The sequence below is a fragment of the Balaenoptera borealis genome (genome assembly GCF_965194805.1).
Source record: "Balaenoptera borealis genome assembly, chromosome: X".
NCBI lineage: Eukaryota > Metazoa > Chordata > Mammalia > Artiodactyla > Balaenopteridae > Balaenoptera > Balaenoptera borealis.
The window spans coordinates 95651912-95664769 of NC_138881.1; the positions used below are offsets into that span (position 1 = coordinate 95651912).

The 12858-nt window shown below is 41.7% G+C and overlaps 1 protein-coding gene across 2 annotated transcripts in view; it reads right to left on the reverse strand.

Annotated features, from left to right (window-relative positions):
* Positions 1-2241: 2241 nt before the first annotated feature.
* Positions 2242-12858, reverse strand: part of LHFPL1 (LHFPL tetraspan subfamily member 1) — a 52778-nt gene continuing 42161 nt past the window's right edge. For both annotated transcript variants that reach the window (XM_082377521.1, XM_082377520.1), the window contains one exon: positions 2242-6288. In XM_082377521.1, the coding sequence (XP_082233647.1) occupies positions 6107-6288 (182 nt within the window). In that variant the 3' untranslated portion in view covers positions 2242-6106. The remainder of the gene's footprint in view (positions 6289-12858) is intronic.

Consider the following 12858-nt stretch of genomic DNA (forward strand, 5'->3'; position numbering starts at 1 on the left):
ATCATCGGAGGTAAGGAAGTCAAAGAACTGAGAGGCCAAGAAGTTGGCAGAGTGGTTCATGTGGATGTTAAAGTTTCCAAAAGGATGACAGAAATAGGAATGAAAAAAAAAAAGAAAGTGAGCCAGGTGCTGAAGTCTTCAATGAATGAGAGATGACAAGGGGGTCAGCAGATGATGTCAACAATGAAGATGCAATACTATGGTCTAGCAGCCCCCAGAGATTCTGACTCAGTTGGACTGGGGTGAGACATAAGCATCAAACTTTAAAAAAAAATCTTCTCAGAGCAATCTAATGTGAACCAGGATTCAAAATTACTGTGTTGGAATAATCAGTGCAAAATGAAAGGTATTGGGCCACTGGATGGTACATGCTTTCTATAGATCCTGGAGAGTGCAAAGGCCAACAGCAGATAGGAGATGCTGTCTTAGAAAGTTTTGTAAACTCAGAGAAGTAACTTGCCCAAGGACACATAGCTTGGAAATGTCTGGGCTGGGATTCAAACCTTGATCTGTCTGACTCCAAAACCAAACCTGAACTGTTTTCACTTTACCATGTTGTCTGGGGTGGGGTGGGGGGGGTAGTATTTTAGCTTGATATACAAAGAGATATCTCAGAAAAAAAATACAAAGTTTCCCCACATGGGATTCTGATAGGCCACAGTGGAGGGAGGCAATGTGTCTCTGGAATGATTCCCATGTTTACCTCTTCATCTACCCCTCTTCTTTATTCCCCTTGATCTTTCTACCAGCTTTGTTTCCTTTCTGTAGTTGCCACCACCTCTTCAGGAAGTAGAGGCACTACATGAAAAGGAGCCAACATCATGGGCTGCCCTCATGGATGCCAGGTGGCCTTGATGCCCTCCTCTCCCAAGTACTGTTCTCTGGAGCCTCCTTTCTGGAGAGGGAGGAAGAACCAGGATACAGTGCTGCAGTCAAAACCAAGCATTTTGTCTCCCCCTACTTCTGCCTCCTGACATATCAGCAGCTCTGTATAATGAAAATCTAAACCATTTGTGTGCACACATAGCAACTGTTTATTTGCTGTTAGCTTTGAAGACTCAGTGGGGGTTCGATGCCTTTAGAGAAGAGATCAGCACTGGGAGAGTCTAATCTCATAAGTAGACGAAATGAAAATTGAAGCTGAAAATACATCTCTCTATATCTGAAAGAGAGGCCAGTAATAAATATCCTTCAACTGCAGCCCCCCTCCAGATCAGAAAATGCTTTTAAACCAGGGACACAGAGCAGAGATGACTCCTTGTAAGGGTGCTGCCTTCTGTCTGCTAAGAAAGCTTTACTAGCTCTGGTTAGAGATTGATGGTGAGTTCTAGAAATAGCACAACTTTCCCCTCAAGCCACAAAGTGTGTTGCCTGCCATCTTTTACAAAATGCATTCACTATTAGTTTTCTTGAAACTTCCATTTTTTTCCTCACCGACAGACTGCCTTGGGACTAAATACAATCCTGAAGCTTCTCCACATTAGTATTTCTACCAAGAGTGAATGCCAGATTGAAGACAGTGTCCTTATCACATTATGAAGGGGCCAGACCTCCCTCTTAGTCCAACTTGTTGGACAATTTATAAAGCCTCTGCTTGCTTCTTCATCCCCTCATCCAACCCAAAACTCATATTACCACCTACTCTTGCAGGAGCTCAGAGGCCAGAGCCTGTCCATATTGGTTCAGGGCACATGCCCCTGCAAGGCGGGAACCCACTGCCTGGAAGTCATCAGCATCTGAAAATCAATGGAGGCAGCTACTGCCCTGGGAACAGGGATAATGAGAGGCGACATTAGGGAGAAGGCATCACTCAAGACAGACCTGAATGACCTGACACTTGCAGTATACCAAGGGCCACCCAAAGTGGAGAAATTGTAACCCTACAGACACAGAGACATGCCAAATGGGTGAGTACTGTCCATCTGACATTCTTTCCTGAGGGAATATCCTGCTAAATAGACTCTTAAGAAATAATCAGTTGGTTTTGAGCTAGGCTGGGTGAATAGCCTCCCACCTCTCACCCCTCTACACACAAGCTCTAAGTGGTTCCAAGAGTCAGAAAGGACCCATGGTTAAGCACCCGATCTGTGTGCACAGGTGGGGAGTATGCCAGCCAGCCAGGTATGGGACAGACCACCATCTCTGAGAGCCTCACTTTGCTCCTTCAGCCCTCCCCTGACCCATGGGCTCTCCTTCCTCTCTGCTTAACAGCAGCCAGAGGAGGCAAGCTTAGCTTCCTCACTTTGCTCCTTCAGCCCTCCCCTGACCCATGGGCTCTCCTTCCTCTCTGCTTAACAGCAGCCAAAGGAGGCAGGCTTAGCTTCCAAGAGTCTGCTCTAGGCCACAGGGGAAAAAAAACAGGCTAGTCAGACATCTATGCAGAAACAATGCTTGGCAGGAAAGAAACCAGACACAGGCAGGGAGGAATTTGAATTCAAATTGAACAAGGGGCTGGATCCCTCTTTGAATATAAGCCCCTGCAGGCCTGGTTTCTTCACAGGAAAAAAAAAATCCCTTTTAAATCCTCTCCCCTTTCCCTGGAAGAGGAGAGAAACATGCCAGCTAATACCTTATACAAGGTGACAGTCATTTAAAATGGTTCTTTTGAATTAACCCCTTCCTGCTCAGTCTCCTCTCTAGGGTGTAACTACTTTACAGTGTGTTCAGGTATCTGGGCCACGGAGGGCAGCAAAGCATTGACTTCCCGGGAAGCAATGTGTAAGGCAAGCAATGTGTAGCATCGGGAGCTGAGAAAACTCACTGAGCTGTTATTTTCCATTGGCCGCTCACACCCCCAAGGTCCATTCTCTGCCCTTCTCCTCCATGCTCTGTGCCAAAGGAGGCTGACCTCAACGGACTGTAGCAACTGCCTTTTTTGCCAGCTGGCATCTGGCTGGGTCTGGCTAATGGTGGGCACTGGGAGGAGATCAGAGAGCGGGAAGAGAGGGAGATAAAATTTTGTGCCCCTGTCTGCCTCCTAGCTGTGTTACATTTGGGTGGAGTTCACACTGTGCTACCTAAAGACACAGCTCCTATCAGGCAGCCCCTCTTGCATGGCTACAGTTCTTGCTGGGTTCCAATAACACAGTTACTTCCCCTTGTCCCTTCAGTCTTTGGGGTGAAAACAGCTCCCCACCATGCATCGCCTCTGTATGCCTCACCATCGCTGTATATTCCCTGAATTTTACCCACACCACCATAAATAGCCCCTTCATTAAGCTCAGCTAGGTAAACTCCTTGAGTATACCATCTCTTTCCTGCCAATACCCTGACTTAAACACTTATATCACTTTCACAAATCCTATCCCGCAGAATTCCAGAAGGTTCCCTAGCCTGAGAAGAAAGATCACCTGATCCGACTGCCTTTTCGAAAGAGACTGATCAGCATTTCCTCAAACACCTGACATATTCTCCATACATCGAGCTCTCCTAAATTACGGTTGCATTATTGTGCCTACACAATAAAAATGAAGTTTGAGCCAGTTCCATTTTTGTTTTACCTGTTCTTAGTCATCTGTCTTGGGGAGAGGGGATGCTGAAAACCTAATTACATTGCTTTCCTCCCAGTGAGCTATGTTCAACTTGCTTTACCTTAAACACTCAATCCAGTTCCATGGGGAAGATAATACTTGACATGAATCCGATCATCAGTTCCTTACTATCTGTTATTCCTATGGTATTCCCCATCTCGGTGATAGCCCACATCTCAGAGTGATCATAGCAAAATTTTTACTTGTCCTCACCTACCATATCCATTAGACATCAAGTGCCATGGGATCTACTTCCTAGATATCTTTTTGAAATGTTAATATGCTCTATTTAACCCAATATACCCAAAATATTATCATTTCAACACTCACTCAGTATAAAATTATTAATAAGATATTTTAATTCTGGTATGTAACAAAATATTCTAAATATCTTCTTTCAAATTCATCCATTTGCTCCAGCTCCGCAGTTACTATCTTAGTTCAGGACTTGATTTTCTTACACCTAGATTTTTGAAATATCTATAGTCTTTCCCTATTTTCTTCCATTCTCCTCACATTAGTCAAACTGATCTTTGAAAAACACAAATACGTTCACATCACTTCCCTTTCAATGGCCCTCCTTTAGGATAAAATCCAAACTCCTTATCCTAGTGTAGAAGATCCCATTGGTATTTCCCTTTTCAGCTTCAGCTTCTGCCTCCTCCCCTTTCTCACCTCTGTTCATCATTCTTGTGATGGGGCCATGTTTTCTCATGTCTCCATGCCCTGCTTTCCACGTTCCCTTGTATGGTACACACTTAGCCTTTGCTGACTAACTCCCCCTATTCATCTCTCAGACTCATCTTAGGCATCATCTTTTCTAGAAATCTTTCCCATGAACCCCTTCACCCCAAGTTGGTTTAATAGCCCCTCTATGTGATCCTTTAGCCCCCAGCCCTTCACCTGGTAGCATTTAACACACTGTTTGGCAATTATTTATCTACATGTCTGTCAAAAGCCTATCACTTTTAGGGTGAGAAACTGTATCTTTTTTTCCCCCAGTACTTAGCATAGAATGTGGCATACAGTAGGATATTCAAAAAGTGTGTCCTGAATGAGTGATTAAATGAATGAATGAGCTCATGAATGGAGCGTATGCTTGAATTCACTTACCTGCATAAGGCCGATATACGGACCCTGACCCTTCTTGGGATGGCATATAACTAATGAGAACATTTTTTGCCGTTTCTCTCCTTCCAGGTAGGGCTATACCGGGCTGTACCGAAACCACTCTGGAGTGATTAAGAATAGAAAGAGATGAGCTGGCCTTTTGAGTCATAGGCCCTCCCTAGTCCCTAAAGCTATAGTTATGGAACAATAGAGCTAGCCTGAATTAATTAGGGAGGAGTGGGGGAGACAAATTCTGTCCCTGAGAGACACCAAGTTCTTCTACACCATCCATCAGCCTTGAGCACAGATGGGATGGAGGCCAAGCCTAAAAATACATCAGCCTTAGGTGACATCAGGACTCTGTTCTTTTATGTCTAATTCACCCCAGATGGAAGGGAAAGCACTTGATGAGTAGTCTTTGAAACAAGTGGAGAAATGTGTATCATGCTAGGAATGACTACAGGGGCAAAAGGCCACTGTGGATTTCCTTGTCAATAAAAATGAACTCTAATAGGAATTTCAATAAGGAACCAGCAGAAACATCCTTGTCATCATCATTCTGAATTTGTGTTTATTGAGCACACACAAATGCTAGTCTCTGCTCAGAACATTTGATGAACACCATTCCTGTATCTATAAGGGACTAGGGAATACTTGCCACTATTTCGATGCCAGTCACCCAGCCAGAACACAAAATGAACTTTTATGAATATTCTAAAGCATAATGAGGAAGGGGTCTTAGACTATATGCAAACATCCTTGATTAGTGTTTTCCCCATTGGGACTCACCCTCCCCATAAGCTTGCTCACAACCGGCAAGGAAGAAAAACAGGAAAAAAGAGGACGAGTCAAGGTATAGTCCTGAGAAAGTCACAAAAATTGGGGCAGTGGTACTCCATAGATGTTTGGAGATGGCAATAAGTATCAGGAGATACTGTCCATCTCATGGCCCCTTCATGCACAAGTGTTTTTACCCAAACTTTAAGCTTTGGGGTAAGTGATAGGAGCTGTAGAACTCTGAAGAGCTGCTTGACTGTGCAGTTACCTTTCAGCTGAGGATCTTTCTTATTATTTTGTACGAAGGAGTACTTTGGGAGTTGGGGGCTAGTGGGCATTCACCAGCTAGGTAAACATTTGAGAGAATTATTGTTCTTTTTTTTGGCCACACCGTAGGATCTTAGTTCCCCGACCAGGCATCGAACCTGCGCCCCCTGCATTGGAAGCACGAAGTCTTAACCACTGGACCGCCAGGGAAGTCTGAGAATTATTGTTCTTGATGAATTTTGTAAACAGCCACTGACCCACTGGTTTAAGGGAAACCAAAAATGAATGACTGGGGAGTTAAAAAGCATGCAAACACTGGGTTACACTACTGGCAAGTGGGTAGGAACTGGTCTAGTCTTAGTACCTCTTTTCAAGGCTCCCTTCCCTCCTCTTTCCCACCCTCTCCAATCTTCTGCTAAAGCTCAAGGTTTGAGGCAGTGGTCAAGCTCCATGGCATAAGAATTGGTGTTCCTCATGATGCTCTCCACCAACATGACAGGCTTGGGGTGTCTTCCAGCAAAGCAAGAGAGCCAGGTGCAGATCAACATGGTTGCAGCTGCGCCACCTCCAGCACAGTAATACGCCCAGCCAAGCCGACAGGTACCTGTGGAAACAGGGACAGAGACACGAGGGTTAGAGTGTCTTCTCATACATTCTCTTTGAGATGTTAGGGTTAAAGTGAGAGTAGGAAACAGTGAATGCGACCGGGCTTACTCTTTCCTCCCTTGCTGATGGCTGGTATTAGCTTTAGCAAGAGGTTATAAAATTTTATTCTGTTACAGTAGGAACCTGGGGGTGGTGTTGGTGGTGGTGATGCTAATGACATGATGACAAGAACAACTTGATCAAGTGTCAAGAACTATGCTAAGCTCTTTAGACATATATTTCATTGATCATTATAGTAACTATATGAGTTAGCTACTCTTATTATCCCTGTTTTATACAAGATGAGGCAACCAAGGCACAGGTTAAGTTAATTGTGAAAAATCACACAGAAAGTGGTAGAGTCGGGATATAAACCCCGGCTCATCTTGACTCTGAAGCTCCACAGTTTTAACCACACTGATATATTACAGTTCACGGACTGTTTTCAAAGAACTATATCCTGTATCATCAGGAAATTTGCAGGCAAAATCAAATCCCTTGCTCCGGACCACGTGTCTCTATCCTAACCTAATTTTTCAACATCCAGGGAGGAAATATGCGTTGGAATCAAGGCCAAGCTTCTAAGGGGTAGTTTCAGTTTGAAGGATAATGGGAAAGGTCACCTGCTCAAAAATATCCACCCCACAACTTATCATTCATTCTACCAGAGGTAGATTCTTTCCTTTGAAGTGTTTGAGTTTTTTCAGAGATCCGTCAGAAAAGGTCACTGCCCAAAGAAAGAGAGCTATTATATTACAAGGGATCAGAATAATAAATAACCGCTAAAATCAAGTGCTTAAGCAAATAGTACTCCAGAAATTGGAGTAGATGTCCAGTGATACAAAATTGCAGAGGAATTCTGAGAAAAAAAGGCGGGCAGTGACTTTCACCTACCTCACTGTCTTGCAGAAAGTGAGCCCTGCCTATAGTCAGTCAGGTGGGGATGTCAAGACTGATCTTCATGACAATTTACTTTTTTTATTAAAGTATAGTTGATTTACAAGATTATATTAGTTTCAGGTGTACAACATAGTGACTCAGTATTTTTACAGATTATACTCCATTAAAAGGTATTATAAGATAATGGCTATAATCCCCTGTGCTATAGAATATATCCTTGTTGCTTCTCTCTTTTATACACAGTAGTGTGTAGCTCTTAATCCCATACCCCTGTCTTGTCTCTCCCCTCTTTCCTCTCCCCACTGGTAACAAAGTTGGTATTCCATATCTGTGAGTCTGTTTCTGTTTTGCCATGTACGTTCATTTGTATTATTTTTTTAGATTTCACATATAAGTGATACCATACAGTATTTGTCTTTCTCTGTCTGACAAACCACTAAGCATAATATTCTCTAGGTCCATCCATGTATCTGCAAATGGCAGAATTTCATTCTTTTTTATGATGGAGTAATATTCCACTGTATGTATATGTATGTATGTATGTATATATATACCACATCTTCTTTATCCATTTATCTGTTGATGGACATTTGGGTTTCTTCCATATGTTGTCTATTGTAAATAGTGCTGCTATGAACATTGGGGTGCACATATCTTTTTGAACTAGTGTTTTTGTTTTTTCCTGATATATACCCAGGAGTGGAATTGCTGGGTCATATAGTAGTTTTTTGAGGACTCTCCAAACTGTTTTCCATAATGTCTAAAGCAATTTATATTCCCACCAACAGAGTACAAGTGTTCCCTTTTCTCTATATCCTCACCAACATTTGTTATTTGTAGACTTTTTGATGATAACCATTCTGACAGGTGTGAGGTGATGTCTCATTGTTTGTTTGACTTGAATTTCTCTGATAATTAGCAATATTGAATATATTTTCATGTGCCTGTTGGCCATCTGTATGTCTTCTTTGGGAAAATGTCTATTCAGATCTTCTGTACAATTTTGACTGGGTTGTTTCTTTTTATGATATTAAGTTATATGAGCTATTTGTATATTTTGGATATTAACCACTTGTAGGTCATATCATTTGCAAATATTTTCCTCCATTTCATAGGTTGTCTTTTTATTTTGTTGATAGTTTCCTTTGCTGTGCAAAAGCTTTTAAGTTTAATTAGGTCCCATTTGCTTATTTTTGCTTTTATTTCTTTTGCCTTGGGAGACAGATACAAAAAAGACGTTGCTACAATTTATGTCAAAGAGTGTTCTGCCTATGTTCTCTCCTAGGAATTTTATGGTTTCAGGTCTTACATTTAGATCTTTAATCCATTTTGAGTTTATTTTTGTATATGGTATGAGGAAATCTTATTGTTTTACATGTAGCAGTCCAGTTTTCCCAGCACCAGTTTTTTTTTTTAACAGTTTACATCTCTTTATTCTCAAAACAGGATCACAAGACATTTGTTATAAGTTACTGGGTAGATTAGTTCTTTTTTTTGTTTTTAACATCTTTATTGGAGTATAATTGCTTTACAATGGTGTGTTAGTTTCTGCTTCAAAACAAAGTGAATCAGTTATACATATACATATATCCCCATATCTCTTCCCTTTTGCGCCTCCCTCCCTCCCACCCTCCCTATCCCACCCCTCTAGGTGGTCACAAAGCACCGAGCTGATCTCCCTGTGTTATGTGGCTGCTTCCCACTAGCTATCTATTTTACATTTGGTAGTGTATATATGTCCATGCCACTCTCTCACTTTGTCCCAGCTTACCCTTCCCCCTCCCTGTATCCTCAAGTCCATTCTCTAGTAGGTCTGCGTCTTTATTCCCGTCTTGCCCCTAGGTTCTTCATGACCTTTTTTTTTTCTTAGATTCCATACATATGTGTTAGCATACGGTATTTGTTTTTCTCTTTCTGACTTACTTCACTCTGTATGACAGACTCTAGGTCCATCCACCTCACTACAAATAACTCAATTTTGTTTCTTTTTATGGCTGAGTAATATTCCATTGTATATATGTGCCACATCTTCTTTATCCATTCATCTGTTGATGGACACTTAGGTTGCTTCCATGTCCTGGTTATTGTAAATAGAGCCCAGCACCACTTATTAAAGAGACTGTTGTATATTCTTGCCTCCTTTGTCATGAATTAATTGACCATAAGTGTGTGGGTTTATTTCTGGGCACTCTATTCTCTTCCATTGATCTATGTGTCTGTTTTTGTGCCAGTACCATGCTGTTTGATTATTGTAGCTTTATAGTATAGTCTGAAATCTGGGAGGGTTATACCTCCAGGTTTGTTCTTTTTTCTCAAGGTTGCTTTGGCAATTTGGAGTCTTTTGTAGTTCCATATGAATTTTAGGATTACGTGTTCTAGCTCAGTGAAAAATATCATGGGTATTTTAATAGGGATTGCATTAAATCTGTAGATTTCTTTCTTTCTGTGGTATGGCCATTTTAGCAATATTAATTCTTCTAATTCAAGAGCATGAAATAGGTTTCCATTTCTTTGTTTCATCTTCAATTTCCTTCATCAATGTTTTATAGCTTTCAGAGTATAGGTCTTTTACCTCTTTGGTTAAGTCTATTCCTAAGTATTTTATTCTTTTTAATGCAATTTTAAAACTGATTTTTTTTTACTTTCTTTTTCTGATAGTTCATTAACAATGTATAGAAAAGCAACAGATTTCTGTATATTAATCTCATATCCTGCAACTTTATAGAATTCACTTATTAGTTCTAATAGTTTTCTGGTGGAGACTTTAGGGTTATCTCTACGTTGTATCATGTCATCTGTAAGTAGTGACACTTTTACTTCTTTGTTCCAATTTGGATGCTTTTAATTTCTTTTTCTTGTCTGATTGCTGTGGCTAGGACTTCCAATACTGTGTTAAACAGAAGCAACAAGAGTGGGCATCCTTGGCTTGTTCCTGAATTTAAAGGAAAGGATTTTAGCTTTTCACTGTTGAGTATGATGTTAGTTGTGGGTTTGCTGTAAATGATCTTTATTATACTGAGATACGTTCGCTCTATACCCACTTTGATGAGAATTTTTATCATGAATGGATATTGAATTTTGTCAAATGTTTTTGCTGCATCTTTTGAGATGATCATGTGGTATTTATCCTTTCTTTAATTAATTCATGTATCACATTGATTGATTTGCGAATATTGAAGCGTTCTTGCATCCCTGGAATAAATCCCACTTGATCACGGTGTATGATACTTTTTATATATTGTTGAATTTGGTTTGCTGATATTTTGTTGAGGATTTTTGCATCTATGTTCATCAAAGATATTGGCCTGTAATTTTCTTTATTTTTAGTATCTTTGTTTGCTTTTGGTATCAGGGTAATGGTGGCCTCATAGAACGAATCTGGGAGTGTTCCCTCCTCTTCAATTTTTTGAATAGTTTGAGAAGGATAGGTATCATCTTTTCTTTATATGTTTGATACAGTAGAATTCCCATGTGAAGCCAACAAATCCTGGACTTTTGTTTGCAGGAAGTTTTTAAATTACAAATTCAATTTGACTACTAGTGATCAGTCTGTTCAAATTATCTGTTTTTTCTTGATTCAGTCTTGGCAGGTTGTATGTTTCTAGAAATTTTCTTTCTTCTAGGCTGTCTAATTTGTTGGCATATAACTATTCATAATATTCTCATTATTTTTTGTATCTCTGTGGTATCAGTTGTTATTTCTCCCCTTTCATTTCTTATTTTGTTTACCTGGGCCTTCTCTCTTTTCTTCTTGGTGAACAAATTTTATCAGTTTTGTTTATCTTTTCAAAAAATAGATATTGGTTTCATTGATCTTTTCTATTTTTTAATCTTTATTTAATTATTTCTTCTCTGATCTTTATTATTTCCTTCCTCTGCTGACTTCGGGCTTTTTTTGTTTGTTTGTTCTTTTTCTATTTCCTTTAGGTGGTAGGTTAGGTTGTTTAATTGAGATTTTTCTTTTTTCTTGAGGAAGGCCTTTGTTGCTATAAACTTCCCTCTTAGAACTGCTTTTGCTGCATCTCATAGATTTGGGAGTGTTGTATTTCCATTTTCATTTGTCTCAAGGTATTTTCTGATTTACTCTTTGATTTCTTCATTGACCCATTTTTTTCTTTTTTTTTTTCTGAGCTGTGTGGCATGCGGGATCTTAGTTCCCTGACCACGGATCGAACCTGTGCCCCCTCCATTGGGAGTTCAGTGTCTTAACCACTGGACCACCAGGGAAGTCCTAACCCATTGTTTTTTAGTAGCATGTTGCTTCATCTCCATGTGTTTGGGCTGGAGATGGAGGGGCTAGAGCTGGAGCCGGTGTGAGGTGGGACTTCTGCTCTGCTCAGTGGCTGTCACCACCCTATCAAGGGTGGGATCTGATCCCATGTTGCTGGAGCAGAAGCCCTGAAGTTTGAGCCCAAGCTGGCTCTGTTGCCTTTATGTGTGTGTTTTCCCCTCTCCCCAAACTAGGACCCTTGCCCCAGAGATGGGGAGTGCTGAAGCAAAGGGGCCCTGTGCAGGCTCTCTGCTCAAGTCAGCCACAGACAGAGATCCAAGCTGTCTCCGATGCGCTGCCTCTACAGGCGCCTGCAATTGTTTCCTCTCTCTGCTCAGACACAGCCTCAGGTGCAAGTCCCCTTTGTCCCTCATAGCTGCCACCCATACCCTGTTGTGGAGCCACACCACAAGGCAGGCAGGGCCCATGTGAACTCTCAGCGTATACTGGGGGGTGAGCAATAGTGGAATGGCCACCATCAGAGGTCTAGGCTGCTTCTGATGCACTGCTTGAGTAAGCACCAATGATAGCCACTGCTGTTCCACCGAGGTTCTGCCCTGAGACCTGATCACCTCTGTATCCCATGGTCGAGTCTTCTCCTCGGTTGTGGCTGCCCCAGATCCAGTGCTGCACTATGATGTGGAGTGAGTGGGGCTGGAGTGTTTTCTTGGCTTGGGCTGGGAAGCAGCGGGGCAGTTGTGGGAAACTCAGCAGCCACCAGAGCAGACCTCTCTCTGCTCTGCTTAGGGGGCAAGCAAGCTTGCATACACAAGCACATGCTCCTCAAGAGCAGAGTCCAGGCTTCCCACTAGCCCTCCTGTTAGTCCCTTTGGTTTTCCAACCAGCCAAGGTGGCTTGTCTCCTATGCATAGGACCCCGGGACTGGGGCACACAATCTGTGGCTCTCACCGGTCAATCCTCAAGTTGGGTCTCCATCTTTGCATTCTCCCTTTTCCTCTGAGTCCCTTCCCAGGGACGTAGGTCCTGACCCGATCACTTTTCTTCCCTTCCTACCCAATTACATGTGTATCTTTTGTACAGACTTGGTTGTGCACGAGTCCTTCTGCCAGTTTCCAGATGATTTTCGGTGAGAATTTTTCCACATATGGATGCATTTTTGATGTTTGTATGGGGGGAGGTGAGCCTCATGTCCTCTCACTCCACCATCTTGATTGATCTCCCCTCACGACAATTTACTTTTCAGTAACCAATTATTTCTCTTCACATGGTTCCCAGTGAACCTTAATTTTCCTTCTTTTAAATGTCTGGTTGCCATGTTATATAAAGAGTCTAAGATGCCCCCAAGTCAGGCTGCTTTGCTTTTCCATTAGGGCCAGGCTAATTTATCCCAAATTTCCT